Source organism: Lemur catta, chromosome 2 (genome assembly GCF_020740605.2).
Source record: "Lemur catta isolate mLemCat1 chromosome 2, mLemCat1.pri, whole genome shotgun sequence".
Classification (NCBI taxonomy): Eukaryota; Metazoa; Chordata; class Mammalia; order Primates; family Lemuridae; genus Lemur; species Lemur catta.
The window spans coordinates 77,247,165-77,265,826 of record NC_059129.1 but is presented as its reverse complement, the minus strand read 5'-3'; the positions used below and the strand labels follow the sequence as shown (position 1 = coordinate 77,265,826).

At 33.5% G+C, this 18,662-nt stretch overlaps 1 protein-coding gene across 1 annotated transcript in view; it reads right to left on the bottom strand.

The window, feature by feature from the left end:
* Positions 1 to 18,662, bottom strand: part of MEI4 (meiotic double-stranded break formation protein 4) — a 129,083-nt gene that overhangs the window by 46,849 nt on the left and 63,572 nt on the right. The window contains exon 3 of the mRNA XM_045542268.1: positions 7,510 to 7,641. Within this exon, the coding sequence (XP_045398224.1) occupies positions 7,510 to 7,641 (132 nt within the window). The remainder of the gene's footprint in view (positions 1 to 7,509; positions 7,642 to 18,662) is intronic.

The following is an 18,662-nucleotide window of genomic DNA, read 5'->3' as shown; positions in this document are numbered from 1 at the left end:
AAGGAAAAGAAGGCTAATGATCCCACCTACTTCAATTCAACAGAATGTCCTTAGCAGAAAGCCCCTGGATAAAGAATTACTTATACTAAATAAACTCAGAATCTATGAGACATGGTTCCTTGAAGATGGTTACTTAGGGTCTAAAATTCTGTGCATTATAAAAGAGATGTTTGTAGCTCCTACTGTGTAAGAAACCCTACAAAATCTCACTTAGGGACCTTATCTATTTTTCTAAGCCAGAAAGACACGTCTCATATGAAAAACATGGACCTGGGGAACCACACAGGATGTCCCACATCTCTTGCTGCTTTGTCTGTGCCCTTTGAGCCTCTATTTCTTTGAAATTGTTAGTAAAGCTAATATTGAATAAGATCTTTCTGATCCATGGGATTAAATTTGACAATCCAATCATGAGTGTTCACAAGTGTTGGTAGCTATTTTGTCAAGGCTAGGCCTTGTTTCTAGTTTCTCTTTCTGCCTGATTTTACTTGACATGCTATAGAAACCATCTATCCTTCTGCTGATTTCAGCTTCTTCACAAAATGCGAACTCTAACACCTTCCTCCTTGCTGTCACCTCAAAGCAACTGACAAGTTCTCTACTTTCCTAGCAACTGATCTAGGGATATTCTACTTCAGCCAGAGCATGGAAGAGAAATTAGATTTTACCTAGGAAAGCAGCACATAGCTTATAAATGGGGTAGTTCTATGTTTTGTTTTGTTTTAATGGGCCCCAGATTAGAGATGAGTTAGGATTCTTTAGCATCCACATAAAATGCATGCCTCTTTTTTCATGTCACCTTTCTAGAATAAGAAAAACATTACTCTGTTAACATTTAAAAATAAAATGTGTTGATAAACCAGCTCTTAATAACACAGACTTTTAGTAATGGCTAATCAGAAGGCTGATTCTATAAAAATCACATACCACCTATATATCTAGAGAGACCTATAAACTCATTAATGAAATTCTCATAAAAACACAAAAATTACTAAAACCAAGACTTCTTACACAGATATTCACCCCGTGTATGCTCTGTAACCATTTGTTTACTGACTGGCTCTTCCTAGATGTCAGTTATTTGGATTGTATCTGAAAAGAGGAAGAAAGTCATTCAAAAAAAGAGATGTGCCACAAAGTCCTAGTGGCACAATGATTGGAAACTTAAAATATATATATATATAGTTTTACACTCCTGGTGAAACTGCAAACTAGTACAACCTCTATAGAAAGCAGTACAGAGATAAAGAACTAAAAGTAGAACTACTATTTGATCCAGCAATCCTACTACTGGGTATTATCTACCCAAAGGAAAAAAAGACATTCTATAAAAAAGGCATATCCACTCAAATGTTTATAGTAGTACAATTAACAATTGCAAAGATGTGGAAACAACCCAAGTGCCCGCCAATACATGAATAGATTAATAAATGTGGTATATGCATATCATGGAGTACTACTCAGCCATAAGACAAAATGGTGAATTAACACTTCTTATATTATCCTGGATGGAGCTGGAGCCCATTCTTCTAAGTGAAGTATCACAAGAATGGAAAAACAAACACCACATGTACTCATCATTAAATTGGAACTAATCGATCAACACCTATGTACACATACGGAAATAACATTCATCAGAAATCAAATAGGTTGGGGGCAGGAGGGGGTTGTTAAAAATCACACTTATGGGTACAGTGCACACTATCAGGGTGATAGGTACGCTTATAACTTTGACTCAAGTGGTACAAAAGCAATTTATGTAACCAAATCATTTGTACCTCCATAATATTCTGAAATAAAATAAATGAAGTCAATATTTTGATTTTGTACTCAGTTTAACTAGCCAAACAGTGTAGGCCCTTAGAAAATCAGTATGTCAGCAGTCTATGGAATCCTACAGGAACTACTTTTAGAAACTTATTTTCAAAATAAAGGGAAAACCAAGTGATTATGTCATAAGATGGTAAATATATAATAATCACGATGAGAAAATTCAGTCACTCCAAAAACCTGACAGATACAGACTCCTAATTTTAATCAATTGATAGAGAAAAGGTCCTAAATAGGAGAAATACAAAATACATTTTTGTCAAGATATTAGGAATCTTTTATCTTCAGCATCACATAATCTATTTTTTCAAGACCCAAGAAAACTTCATTCAAATGAACACAGCTAGAGAAAAAGATACCAGGATAAAAGGAGAGAATTCTACCTTTAAAAAGTCTGATTCATGGTCACAGGATGTAGAAAATATATAAATATATTAAATTTGACAAAATACATTATCTAATTTTACTGCTATAAAGTAAGTAGGTCAATACACATACCAGTTACAGAAGACAAATTAATATAAAATGATGTCAGCAAAATACAAAAATCTGAGATGGTTAGTCAGTAACAGAAACCACTGCATAGTTTACATTCTAGACTCTAGACTCACACTTCCTGGGTCCAGTAAATTGGTGCTGTGCTTACTATGACTGTTGGAAGGCTACTTAAACTCTTTGGCCCTAATTGCCCTCTTTTGTAAAATGGGAGCAAAGCCAATTATCAATGTAGTTTGGAGAATAACGTATATAAAATAAAAATTAAAATTAATAGCTATTTTAAACAAATGTTTAAACAAATGTATAAAATGTTTGGAACAGTTTGACACATAAATCTGCTTAATAAGTATTTATGGTAATAATTATTAATGAATTTTCTATTAATTTTAATTAAATAGAACTGTCTGATATACAAATCCATTAGAAATTGAATCAGATTCATATAGAACACAATATGACATACACATACATATATATATACAATAATTTTTTAATTAGTGACTATTTAGAAAATTTTGCACCATTAAAAACTAACACTGTTCTTCAGAAATTTCTTAGTGACATCTTGGTATTCATTATATTAACACAGAAATAAAGTTCTTAAAATGAGATAAAGAACTGAGTATAAAAGCACTGAGAAAAATTATATTTTAGGTTCAAAACTTTGTTAGTTTTTAAAAAATATTTTAATTGAGATAAAATTTATATATAGTGCAATGCCCAGACCTTAAATGCACATTTTGATGTGTTTTGACAATTGCATATACCCACATAACCACACATCAATCCCTCATTCCCATCCTCCATCTTGAGTCAACCACTGTTCTGGTGTCTTTCAACATACATTAGTTTTGGCTGCTTTAGGAGTTCACAGAAATGGAATCATACCATTCATGTTCTTAAAAAATTCATCCATAATGTTGTATGGTTCAATTCATTTTATGGTTTAGTAGTATTCCACTGCAGATATTTATGACAATTTGTTTGATTCTCCTGCTAGTGGATATATGGCTTGTTTTCAGATTGATACTCTTAAAATTAAAGATGCTATGAACATTCGTGTACAATTCTTTATGTAAACATAGCTGTTGAATTGCTTAGCCATATGTTAAGTGTATAATTAACTTTCTGAGAAACTGCCAGATTGTTTTACATCTCACCAGCAATTTATAAGTTTAGCTTGATCCATAACTCTGCCAAGATTTGGTATTGTCAGTCCTTTTAATTTTAGTCATTCTTATAGTTGTGCAGGGCATTTTCCTGATGTGATACACTATTCACGTCCTTATGATCCACTCATATTATCTTCTTTAATGAAGGTTCTGTTCAAATATTTTGCTCTTTTTCTATTGAGTTGTTTATCCATCCCTTCCCAACTGAACTACTTTAAAACATGCCTAAAATCAACTGGCCATTGAATGTGGGTCTATTTCAGGATTGTTCGATAGCTTTTTGAAAAATTTTCTAGGATTTTCTATGTTGGTGACCATACTGACTCTAAGCAAAGATAGTTTTATTCCTTCCTTTCCAAGAGTGCAATAGAGTTACTGCACTGGCTAGGATCCTTCAGTACAGCGCTAAATTGAAATGATGAGAGAGGATATCCCTGCTTTAATCCCAATCTTGGGGAAAAAGCATTCAGTCTTTCACCACAGTGTACGCTATCTATAGGTTTTCCATAGATACCCTTTATCATGTTAAGACAGTTTCTTCTATTCCTATTTTGGTACATTTTTGAAAAATCATTAGTGGGTGGTAAATTTTCAAATTGCTTTTCCGCAATGGGTTTTCTTTATAAGTCTGTTAATATGGTGAATTGTATTGATTGTGTTATGAATGTGAAAACAATACCCTAGGATAAACCCTACTTGATTATCAAGAATTATTATTTTTATATATTTCTGAATTCCATTTCCTAATATCTAGTAAGGATTCTCACTTCTATGTTCATGAGAGATATTGGTCTAAGTTTTTAGATTTTTTTTTTTAATGTCTTTATCTGGTTTTGATACTGGGGTAATAATGTTGGCCTCATAAAATGAATTAGGAACTGTTCCTACTCCTCTGTCTTCTAAAGAGTTCGTGTAAGAATAGTATTTCTGCTTTAAAACGCATGAGAGAATTCATTTGGCCCTGGACTTTTCTTTGTGGTGAGGTTTATAATTATAAATATAATTTATTTAATCAACATAGGGTAATTTAGATTTTATATTTCTTTCTGAATCAGTTTTGATAATTGGTATTTTTCAAAGAATGTGTACGTGTAATATAAATTATTAGCAAAGATTTTTTATATGTATATTTACTTTCATAATTTTGACAGATTTATTGAAATATATTGCTTTCATTTTTATGTTGAAATCTCCTGTTCTCCCCTTATTATTCCAATTTTCTTTGAAATCTTTTAACATATTTGTAATAGTTGTTCTGATGCTCATCTGCTAATTCCATTATATCTGTCATTTCTGGAACTATTTCTACTAATTGATTTTTTCCTCAAGGTTATAGGTTATCATTCTTGCTTCTACACATCTCATAATTTCTGAATGAATACTAGACATTAATGGTATGTTGTTGAGTTTCTGTACTATCTTTTTCCAGCAGGTGTTAATTCAGTTGTAAATCATCAAGATCCTTTCAAGGATTGTTTCATATTTCCCTCTGCCTCCATTCAGATTACTTCAATGTTTCCTCAAATTCAATATATCCAAACTCAACTTATTTCTGTCCACCACAAGCACTCTTTCCCAGTTACCTAATTCTTCTTAGTAATATTATTTTCCTATCTCTTAGTTTTACAATATCTATTTGCTTATTGATTCTCTTCTCACCTTCACATTAAAACTTCCTTAAATCCACAGGATAACACTTCTTATATACAGTGGTTATCTCTATTCCTACTTGTGGGAGATTTATTGCATTAAGAGTTCCCAAATAGCCTCCTGTATTCACATCTTTTGTCCTGTAACTTTGTATCTCCTCCTACTCTGACTCATCACTTACTAGCATGTTATTGAATCTCTGAGCCTTACTGTAATGAACACTTTGGACTAACTTATCAATAGTCATTCTATCACCCTAGTAAAGTAAAAATGCTGAAAGGGCATAAAACTACATTTTCTATACTTGTTGACAAAGTCTGATTATGTTGTTGGTTCACTAAACAAATCCATTCACAAAAACATTTTAGTTGAAACTAAATCACATAGTGAGACAAGTAGAGCACTGGGCATACATTTGGCTGTTGTACATCAAAACAGGATTTTGTTTTCCTGGACTCCAAGAAGTAGCAGCTTCTTGATTCAGCAGATAGTTTCCTGGTCATGAATGCAAAGGTAGCAATTTTTTTTGCAGCCTAATTCTGCTGTTTGGCTGTGAGAGTAATTCATGAAAATACAGCCTAGAGTCTCTTTCTTTAACCCTCCCAACAATTTCATAGGTATTCATGAATCTTTCTATACTTAAATTGGCTACAGTGGATTCTGCTGTCTACTTATTAAGGCAGCTAATAGTTTCCTTGTCTTTAAACAATACTAACATCTTGAAGAGTTGTAAAAGAATTGATTGGGATAATTCATATAAAGCACTTAGCACAAAATACCTGCCAAAATATAGCTGTGTTATTGTTATTCTTATTTTTCTTACTATTAAAGTAACTTAATAGTCTAAATGCCTGGTTTGAATTATGGATTTAGCGTATGTTCTTTCTACAATCTTGCTCAAGTTGTTTAAACACTCTAAGGTTTGGTTTCCTTATCTATAAAGTAGGTCATTTAACCTATATAAACTATAAACAAAAGTATAACAACTTCGTGGAGCTACTGTGAAAATTAAATGAGAATATATAAATACAATTTTCTTTTCTGTACTTAATGTTATTTTCTAAACAAATAATCTAATTCAATTAAACTCATTTTCCACATTGCTTCCTTTTGTTAAATGCCAAGATCTCACCTTGTTTCCTTAGAATTACTGCCACACTTCTTGCTAAATAATATCCCTATGCATCTACATTCTGTTATCCACTGCTTAATCAATTTAAATCCATTTCTCAAGGTGCTCCTTTTCCATAAATTATTTGTGAGGACTTGGAACCTACCATATCATGTTCCTTGATCTTGGAACTCCTACAAACAGCACCAAGCATTTTAACACTTTACTATTTTTCAGTTTGTCAATGTGGCTTATTTCTGTCTCTTTCAGATAAGTGACAATGACTTTCCTTTTTAATATCTAATAGAGCTCTTAAGAGAGTTCAGTATTTAGTAGTCACTTGAAAAATTGCTGACTAGATGATATACCATGTCATACACTGAAGTTAATTAGATTATATAATACTTTTAGAATATGCCATTAAATGTAGAGAAATTATATGTAAGTACTTGGTTAAAAGCCACTTAAAATTATATATGTATTTTTTAATTAAATTTATTTTTCTTTACCAAAACATTTCTATGTCTCTGATTTCCCTTAATTGTGCTTTTTAATTCTACCCATAGAGATGGTAAGACTATTAAATGATCTGACAAAGTGAACATATGTAATAAACCAGTGTCAATATTAAAATATGGAAATGATTTATGTTCCTTCTATACATTTTCAGCAGTGATATATAGGCCTTTGTACAGATTAAGGGTTTAGAGCACTGGTTTTCAATCTTGGTTGTATATTGGAGTTAGCTAGAGGGTTTTAACAATACCAATACCCATATTCCAAACCCAGAGACCCTATTTAATTGAATTGGCATACTGCTTGGCAACAGGACACTTAAAAGGTAGCCAGATGATTCTCATGAGCAATTAGGGATGAGAACCACTGGTTAGAGACCATCTTCCATTTAGGATCCTCTCAGTTCACTTTTCTCTCGCTCCTTTGCTTTAGGAACATGATGCCTGCCTGGAGGGATTTAAGGCCATTCATCTAAGTACTCTTTTGCTGTCACCAGTGGCACTTTTGACACATATATACAAGTAATAATGATAAGATGGTTTTATTTTTAAAACTATTTTCTTCAAGTATCTTTCTGTAATTTTAGTAGGCAGTCATAGTACCCATATACATTAGAGATAAAGTAATGACTAAAATACCAGCTTTGCAAAAAAAGAGGGGAGGAAAAAGGAAAAGAAAAGCCTACAGCTACATTAACTATAAATGAGAGCTACAGTTTTAAGTTACATGTACCTGATTCACAGCTCCCAGATCATCAGCAAAGCTATTTACTTCTGATAGAAGCAGAGGTATAATAGATTTTCTCAACAAGCTGCAATGTCCTAGGGTTACCAGACTATGAGAGGCATAATGCTGCACCTGAAACTAAAGATAAAAATGAATAAGTTTCTACTTTCCACCAAGTTAAGTCAAAAATGTATTTAATAGGCATTTTCTAAGACTTCACTACTGAGCTAAATGCTGAGGGGAGTACAAAAAGTGTCAAAAAAATTCTGGGTCAGTCTCAAGCAAAAGTATAATATAGACAAATTATAATAACATAGACAAGTAAGGTATTCTGCAGTATTGAATATTTTGAAATGAGGGACAAGGTGCTACATTGGAAGTTTTAGCTGAAATAGCAAAAGATAATATAATAGTTTAGGTGATAGACTATATACAGAATGAATAAAGTAGAGGATAAAAAAAGATACTTAAGCCCCTCCCTACTAGATAGACAAATGGATAGATAGATGATTGATAGACAGATAGATGGATACAAACAAAAGGGTGGGAGGAGAAGGTTCGAAGATGCCTTTGGGAAGGCATACTGGTACTCTGTAAGTCCAACCTCCACACTGGAGAAGGACATGTAGGAGAAACGTCCCTATTTGCCACAAGTGACAAGTAAAGAGCTTTAGAGTGATGAGAAGAAATGTGGGACACTCTGAATTTTCTACAGGCAACATAAGTAATAACCATTAAAAACTTAAAAGGTCAGTGGGAGACACTAAAGTACATCCTATAGTTATTAGGAGACAGGCTATTTGATTATTACTATATTAAGGTATGTATAACACATAGCTGGAATTTCATTAAATCTATGTTAAACATAACTCAGAGAAAAAAAGGATCTGAGGAGGATGTCAAAACACAGAAACACTCATACAATTTGTCATCTGTACAAGTTTAAAATCATGCTGAGGAGACATTGCTTTAAATGCTAAATAAATTATGCTATGTGAAACTAGGAAATGTCACCTCTGTGTCCCTTAGGATGAACACTTATATGTTTATATTTCTCAAATTGGTATTTTAATAATACACATTAATTTTAAAAGTTAATAAGAAAGAAAATGGATTGTAGACTTCAAGAGAAATGTCTATTATAAATCTGGACATGCATAATTAGCTCTTAATAATAGTATTCTAAATCAACTTACCAACTTAATGCTAAAACACATCAAGTTCTTATCAGAGTAAATCACAGATTTCTTTATCAGTATTTCTTAATGCTATAATTGGCTAAGATTCAAAACCTTCATAACTCCAGTACCATTTATTAGACTTCAGATTTTTACATTTTTAGGTTTGTACCTAAAAAAGAGTGGAAGTTCATCTAAGCTCTACTTCTGTTGGGCATTTTACTGATGCTTTAATTGTGTACTGACCTAATTTCTCAATAATTAATACTTTAGGAAATGACTTAAAGTGAAGAAAACTTTGGAATAAAATAAACTTTAATGGACATCAAATACTGGGAAGATTCATAGCAAATAGGACATCTCCAAGACACACAGTAATCAACCTGCCCAAAGTAAAATTGAAGAAGAGAATTCTAGAAGCAACAAGACAAAAGCAACAATTGACCTACAAAGGAAAACCCATAGGGTTAACAACAGATTTCTCAGCGGAAATTTTACATGCCAGAAGGGAGTGGGGACCCATCTTCAATCTCCTTAAACAGAACAACTGCCAACCTAGAATCTCGTCTCCAGAAAAACTATGTTTCACATGTGATGGAGAAATTAAGTCTTTTCCAGACAAAAACAATGAGGGAATTTGTCATGACCAGATTGCCCTGCAGGAAATACTCAGAAATAGCATTATACAGGAATCAGCAGTGTAAGATGACCCACAAAAGCTAAAGCCCACAACTGTTACAAAACAATAGCGGAAGAGAAGAAACAAAGCAACAAGGTACTACCAAACATGAAGAACAGAATAGCATCCCACATCAAATTCTATCTCTTAATGTTTAAATGTGGTTTAACGGTTTAAATTTGTCACTCAAAAGACAGGCTAGCTGAATGGATGAAAAACACAACCCAAGATTTGCTGTCTCCAGAAAACACATCTAAACCACAAGGATGCACACAGACTCAACATGAAAGGATGGAAAAAAATATTACATGCAAATGGAAACCAAAAGAGAACATGTATAGCCATTCTGGTATCAGATAAAATTGATATTAAATCAACAAAGTTTAAAACAAAGACAAAGAAGGTCATTATGTAAAGGGAGCAGTTCAACAAGACATAACAATCCTAAATATATATGCAACTAACACAGCAACTCTGAGATACCTAAACCAAATTTTACTAGAGCTAAGCAAAGAAATAAATGGCAGCATTGCAATTTCAGGAGACTTCAACACCCCACTGCCAGAGCTACACAAATCATCAAAGCAAGAAATAAATAAAGAAACACTAGACCTAAACTGGATCCTAACAAATGGAAGTAGCAGACATTTACAGAACATTCTACCCCAAAAATACTGTATATACATTCTTCTCATCAACACATGGGACATTCTCCAAGATTGTTTATATCTTAGGCCACAAGACAGTCTTCAACAAATTAAAAAAAAATGAAATCAGACCATGTATCTTCTCAGACCACAGTGAAATAAAACTAGAAATCAATCACAAGAGAAACACTCAAAAATGCACGAACTCACGGAAAATGAACAACTTGATAATGAATGATTATGACAACACACAACCTCCCCAAGATTCAATCAGGAAGAAAAAGAATTCCTGAACAGACCAATAATGAACAACAAAATCCAAGCAGTAATAAAAAAAACTTCGAACAAAAAGAAGCCCTGGAACAGATGGATTCACAGCTGAATTCCACAAGACCTACAAATAAAAGCTGGTACCCATACTACAGAACCTATTCCATAACACAGAAAAGGAGGGAATTCTCCCTGACTCATTCTATGAAGCCAGTATCATCTTTATACCAAAGCCAGAAGAGAAAACAACAAAACAAAAAAACACAGTCCAATACCCCTTATGAATATAGATGCAAAATCCTCAATAAAATACTAGCAAACCAAATTCCCAGCACATCAAAAAAAAAAAAAATAGCCCACCATGACCAAGTGGGCTTCATGCCAGGGATGAACCAAGATTAGGGTGCCCGCTGTCACCACTTCTATTCAACATAATGATTGAAGTCCTAGCCAGAGCAATCAGGCAAAAGAAAGAAATTAAGGGTATTCAAATTGGGAAAGAGGAGGTCAACCTATCATTCTTAGCTGACAACATAATCTTTTACCTTAAAAACTCCAAAGCCTCCACCAAGAGACTCCTGGAAATGAAAAATAAATTCAGTAAAGTCTCAGGACTTTGTACAATGCACATAACTCAGTCAGATTTCTATAGCCTATAACACTCAAGCTGAGAGTCAAATGAAAGACTCAACACCATTCACAATAGCTACAAAGAAAATAAAATACCTAGGAGTATACTTAACTAAGGAGGTGAAAGATCTCTACAAGGAGAACTATGAAACACTGAGGAAAGAAATTGAAGACTACAAAAACAAATTTAAAAACATATCATGCTCATGGATTGGCAGAATCAACATTGTAAAAATGTCCATGCTACCCAAAGTGATTTATAGATTCAATGCAATCCTCATCAACATACTAACATCATACTTCACAGACCTAGAAAAGATAAATCTATACTTTGTTTGGAACCAGAAGAGAGCCCAAGTAGCCAAAGCAATCTTAAGCAAAAATAACAAATCTGGAGGCATCACCATTACCAGACTTCAAACTGTACTACAAGGCTACAGTAACCCAAACAGCATGGGATTGATATAAAAATAGAGACATAGACCAACGGAACAAAAAGTAGGGAACCCATATATAAAACCACCTATCTAAAGCAAACTGATCTTTGACAAAGCAAACAATAATGTATATTAGGGAAAAGAAGCCCTATTCAATAAATGGTGCTGGGAAAATTGGATAGCTACACGCAGAAGAATGAAACAGGACCCCTATCTCTAACCATTCACAAAAAACAATTCAAGATGGATAAAATATTTAAATGTAAGGTATAAAACCGTAAGAATTCTAGAGGAAAACATGGGAAAAACTCATCTAGATATCAGTCTTGGTAAAGAATTTATGAATAAGACCCCAATGGCAATCATAGCAACAAAAAATAAGTAAATGGGATTTGATTAAACTAAAAAGCTTTTTCACAGCTAAAGAAACAATCAGCAGAGCAAACAGACAACCCACAGAATGAGAGAAAATATCTGCAAGCTATACATACGTTAAAGGGCTAATAACTTGAATCCACAAATATCTCAAGCAAGTTGTCAAGAAAAAAAAACACCCCATTAAAAAGTGGGCAAAAGACATGAACATGAGCTTTTCAAAGGAAGATAGACAAATGGCCAATAAACATATGAGAAAATGCTCAACTTCACTAATCATCAGGGAAATGCATATTAAAAACACAATGAGACATCACCTTACCCCAATTAGAATGGCTTTTATTAAAAAGCCCCCAAACAATAGATGCTTGCAGGATGAAGAGAGAAAGGAACACTTATACACTGTTGGTGGGACTGCAAATTAGTACAAGCTCTATGAAAAGTATTCTGGAGATTCCTCAAAGAACTAAAATAGACCTACAATTTGATCCAGCAATCCTATTACTGGATAACTACCCAAAGGAAAAGAAATCTTTCTAACAAAAAGATACCTGCACTTAATGTTTACTGCAGCACAATTCACAATTGCAAAGATGTGGCATCAACCCAAATGCCCATCAATACATGAGTGGATTAATAAAATGTTCTGTATGTATACCATGGAGTACTACTCAGCCATATAAAAGGATGAATTAATGCCTTTTGCAACAATTTGGTTGGAAGTGGAGACTATTCTCCTATGTGAAGTATCTCAAGAATGGACAAACACCAAATGTACTCATTATTAAATTCGAACTAACCAATAAGCACACGTGTGCAAGGAGGGAAGTAAAACTCGGTGGAAATCAAGCAGGGCAGAGTGTGGAGAAGGGGAGTGGCAAAAATATACCTAATAGGTACAAGCAACACTATTTGGGTGATGAGTATACCTGTGGCTATGTCTCAAGCATTACAAAAGTGATTCAAGTAACCAAAAACATTTGTACCCCTTTAATATTTTGAAATAAAAGAAAAATTTAAAAACCTAAGTTCACAAACTTTTGCCACCTGCCTATAAGACAAGTTCATTCAATATCCCTATTAAACTTATGGTTTAAAAATAAATAAACAAATAAATAAAAGAGACTTTAGAGAGTTGACATAAAACTATGGTGGTAGTGATGGGGTTAGGTTTGCAGAGCCTAACATTGCCTGACTCAAATCCTAGCTCCACTCTTTGTCAGTTTGTACTACCAACTTTCTTATCCTTTTATGTCTCAGTTTCCACATCTGTAAAATGGTGATTGTGATAGTATCCACTTCATAGAGTTGTTATGTATATTAAGTTAGACAGTAAAAATAGTTAACATAGTGACAGGCACCTAGTAAGTAATCAATAGGTGAAATGCTATAATTTAGGATGATAATATAAAAGCATTGAAGGTTATATAAATTTAATTCACTGACCTTTGAAAAGTTAAATATCATAAAACATCTATTTTTCTAGAAGTAATACAATTGCTTTAGAAAATATTGCTGAGAAGAGAATTTCATAATGAGCTTTTCCATAGTATAGCTATGAACTATCTCCCAACATGACTGAAGTTCATACAAAGACTATGTGATCATAAATGTGGTTTAAAATTCTGTGAATATTAGCATAAAAATGGCTTCTGTTCTTCCTTATATTTTAATTGACACTTGCCCTTTTGTAAACACAGTGGAACTTTTCAGAAAGGCCAGGACTGACAATAATATTATATGTGAGGCTCTTGTGGCTAAAACAGTAGAAGGACTCCCTCAGCACCCATGCCAATCTTTTTCAATCACATCATCCTGTATTTGATTTAGAAATGCATTATGGGGGAAGAGAAGTAGGCACAAGACATTTTGCTGGTACATACTGTAGCAGAGGTGTCACGGTTATTGTTCCTTCTGCAGCTGGTTCAGAGGCTACCTAATTATGCAGGTTCCTAATCAAGGCATAAGCAATAGCTACCTTAAGTGGCCTGGTGGCTTAGGGAGTTATTCCTGTAAACTCAGCATTCCCAAAGGTGCTTTTATCTATATGTTCACCTAGAGGATTCACAGGGCTCCGTGAATGTTAAAGTCCTGAAATATATAGGGGTTGAAATTCCTAGCACGTGCCCAATTAATTTGTCTATGTAAACTGTGCAGAAGTTAGAAGGATCTTGATGAATGGCAGAGAATTATCATAATTTTAATTAAGTGGTGTTTCCAATTGCACAGTGTTGTTATTCCAGATATAGTTACTTTCCTGGAAGGAGCAACACTGCCCCTGGTAGTTGTTATGTAGCTTTTGAGCTAGAAGGTTTTTTTCACTATCCCAATAAGCAAACACAATGAGACAGTTCGCATTCACCTAGTAGACAGCAGTATACTTTTTCTGTCATGTTTAAGACTATGTCCACTTGCTGACTATACGTCATGATATAGTTCACAAAGATTCTAACCATCAAAATGTCCCACAGGCTATCATGCAGGAGTACTAGACTGATGCAATTGTGAAAATATAGGTGTTTTGAAAACCTTGGTAAGATCCATGCATGAGAGAGAATAGAGGGTAAATTCCAGAATTCAGGGGACTTATATATTTGGGAAGTTTCTGGGTGTGACATGTTGAAATACTCCCCCCAAAGTGAAAGACAAGTTGCTTTAATATGTATTTCCTACCACGAAGAAAAAGATGTGATGTTTGATAGGCCTTTGTGAATATTGGAGGCAACATATATCCATTTGTTTTCCCACTTGGAAGTCTATAATGAGTAAATCACAAGGTTGTAAACTTCGGGAAGGGCCCACAGTAGTATATAAAGATTTATAGCTGGTCTAAGTTGGAGAATAAGACGCTCTGCCACGTGATCTGATCAGTAATATCCAATGTGCTTGAAGCTTATCAGAATATTATATGGAACCTGTGGCCAACCCTAGTAAGAAAATCACAAAGGAGGGACTTTGAGTTTGGAACAGTCATACTTTCCTTGACAAATAGTATTCCTTATAGTGGAAAAAAAAAAAACACTTTTTGCTTATGCTATTTGGTGCTATCATAGATTGAATGCCTGTCTGATTGTAGGACACCAAGTGACTGTTTACCCAGAACTACTCATTCGAACTAGGTGCTATCTAAAGACTGGCACGTACAACAATATTCCATCATCAAGGAATCATTGAATAGCTGTGGTACATACAAAATTGGATCAAGTAAGAAATAAAAGCAGAAGTAAGTGTTGCTTGATCATTTGGTACTTACAGTTCCAACTCAGAGATAACTGCTTACAAGGTTGAGGTACTGTTCGAAATAGTAGGACATTTATATTTCAAACCAGTGGCTAATATATAATGCTCTTTCTCCCAAATGAGATTCAGGCTGGGTGAATAAACTGTGCCTATAGAATACAGATTATATTAATAACTGCAGGGGCTCCTCTAACAGCATGCAATACCTAACCTTATTGTCATATTTTTAATAAATAATTTGAACAAAATCTTACAAATCAAATTTTAGACTATGCAATAGTTGGAGAGACAGCTAATGCCGTGGGTAGCAGACTCAAGGTTCAAATGAATTATCTAAGCCATAACAGTGAGTCCCAAACAAATTAAATGTAATAGAGATATATGTAAAGTTATGTCTATTTAAATTCCTGTAACTTGTTAAAAACATGAATCAAAATTATAGATATTTAAAATATTTGCTGCCTGCTAAGCACTTTATCCAGATTTGAGCTAAAGATAATTAATGTTCAGAAGAATCCAAAAGCCTCAAGAAGGGACTGGTGGCGCCCTCATAAAGGTCCCCATATTTCCTAGAAGATGTGTCATGTGGGCTTGGACATGGGGTAGGCAGTAATTTTGGTCAGACTTTACCATTCTGGAAATTACTCGTTCAATCCACTGTGATTTTATTTGAGAATCTGTAAAGCTCTGGGGCCCTACCTAATAAGCGTTATAACAACCATTTGCCAATATGCAGAGTGGATTGTGCTTACTTACAACCAACTTTTCACAGGCAACAGATTAATAAACAAAGTTTCATTTCCTTATCATTAGGGACTATGTGACATTTGAATAGAAGTCAAAAGTAAATAATAATAAAAGCTCTATATTTTAGGTTCTCAAAAGGATGTGGGGGGCTATGGAAACCATTTGCCTTTTCATTTTATGCAAATAGTTTGTAGTCTTGAGTCACCGACATTTGTTTAAAAATGTATATGTGTTGCTAATATCAGATGCATCACAAAAGAACAACAACAAAAAGGTGAGTGCTGGCAAGTCCACACTGAATTCTATGAAATAAATTTTAAGTCAGTTTAGATCAAAGGTACATAATTATCACTGAATGGGTGAGCAAGTGGTAGAGATTGGTTATATGGAAAGGACTGTCTATGGACATACATTAGAATGAGGAACTATTCTTTCTATTTCTATCATATCTATTTGTATGACTCTTCTAATGAAGGAAACCAGCTTATGCCAACTAAGAATGTCTACTGGAACAATGGTGACTATTGCTGACTTCTTTTGCTTAAGAATTTAGGGCAAAAGAGTTGGGCTATTCCATCTATTAATCACAACAACACTGATAATGACATTCCCTTTCTGTAAAGTGAAGAAATTGAGACTCAGCAATTTAAGGTCATATAGTAAATGGCAGAGTCTAGTGCTAAACCCAGATCTTTTTTCAAACCTGAATGGCTAATTCTTTTGTGATCCATAAAGTAAAACACAAAGAACTTACAGGATAACATGGCAACAGAATACCTGATATCAATGTGTGTGTGTATATATATATATATATATATATACACACATACATATATATATATATTTACACACACACAATTTATTAAGCATTTTTTGTATTATGTATGGTGCTTAGTGCTTACATATGCTGTATTATTTAATCCTCTCAACAACTCCATGAGGAAGTTGTATTAGTGTTAGACAACGCCCCAGTATGTCACCAAGAGGACAGCCAACCTTTGCCTCATTTCTAGGCTTTTGATAATGTATCTTAACACTAGATAAAGCAATACGTTGTATTATATTGCTGAATTCTTTAAGAAACCAATATCCTCAATGGTCATATGAAAAAGAAAAAAAATAAAGAGAAATAAGATGAAATCAGATAATGAACTTTCAGAAAATGGATAAACTACGCTTGCCTTGTTGGCAAATACTACCACCAGCACGCAATTTTTAGCTAAGGCTTTTGCCCTTACAAAGTGGGAGAGAGCATAAAATCCCCAAGATGAAGCCCAAAAGGCTTATAGTATTAGTGAAAGGTTGGTAAATATCTAATCTAGCAAAAAGAACCTCCACAAATTACTAATAATAATACCAACAGTAACACTAGTAATAGTTACCTCTGAGAATCTGCAAAGCCAACCACATCTGCAGTTCAAATTTACACTACTGCATATTCCAGGAATCCCCAAGCTGAGAAATGAAATGTAATTTCTTCTGGTAAGTGGAAAATGTAAGTACAAAACTAATCCTGAAGAAAATACCCCTAATTTAGGTTTTCAATATTCTTATGTATTAAATTCAGACAAACATGGGCTAATAATAATAAAAGCTGGCCAAATAAACATGAAAATGAGCCACCATCTGTTAAATAATAATAAAAAATAACAAAGTTAGACCCACAGACTTCAGATGTTAGTTAGGTTAATCAGATATGGAATATAAAAGAACTATGAATGAAATGACAAGGAGTATTTGAAACAAATAAAATTAACTGGAAATGAGAAATAAAAGATTAAAATTTAAAACTCAGTGGGTAAGATAAATAACAAATTGTTAATAGTTATGGGTAAAGAGAAAGGCAGTAAACTGGAAAATGGACATAAAGAAATCATCCAGAATATAGAAAAGAAAAATGATGTGTAATATATGAATAAAGGTTAGGAGATGTAGAGAATAGAAAAAGAAGGTATACTATGTTTAAGTAGAGTTAAAAAAGAAAACAAATGAAAAAGAGAGAGTACCGGAGAAGAAACAATATAAGAAGAGATAAAAGAAGACAGTTTCCAGGCATAAGGAACAACAAGAATCCATGGATAAAAGTAACATAATGTACACTAACAGAAAAGAACAATTAGACTGATAACATAATTACTCAATAGCAATAATAAAAGCTGTAAGTCCTTGGTCCATTATCTTCAAAATACTGTGACAAAATATATATTAACTTATAATTGTGAATCCAACAGAACTGTCTTTCAAGAATAAAGAGAAAATAAGACATTTTTAATGTATAAAATATGAGTCAATTTAATACTGACAGAACTGTATTAAAGGGATTTAAAAAAAAGTGGTAGGAGTCTCTTTCTTGTTAGTATTCTGAAGAGGCCTGTCTCCCTTTTCTTATGTTTATTTATTTTAAAGTTTTTAAATAACTAGGTTTACATTTTATTTCAGTCTACCTCAAAATAAAGCATATCCTGATACTGACATTAATGAGTATATGGTGAGAAAAGGAAAACCATGCAGAAAAAATAAGAACACTCATAATAAAAAGTAAATTCAAACTCAATCAGTACATAAAGGAAATAAATGAAGAAAAGAAAGCAAGAAAACAGGTACACATAAAAGTTAGATGTTGTGGAAATTAAAAGTTCTTGAATAAAATACAACAAATGTATTAGAACCAATTCTCAAAGCTCTAAGTAAAGTAATCTTCCTGAAATGAACAAAAGATCAGATAGAGGAAATGGAAGGATTTCTTTAGGTTCCAAACAAAATTGATAAACTGAAACCAACACCAAGATATATCTAGGAAATATTAAATTCCAAACAAAAAGAAAGGCTCTTATTACTTCCTAAGGCATTAGCTGTTGGGTCTCTTCAAAAGAGGAAAGGTACCAAGCAAATTCCAGTCCTATGGCATCACTTAAAAGTATTTCCCACAACAGAGATTAATGTTCTCTTTGGGGGA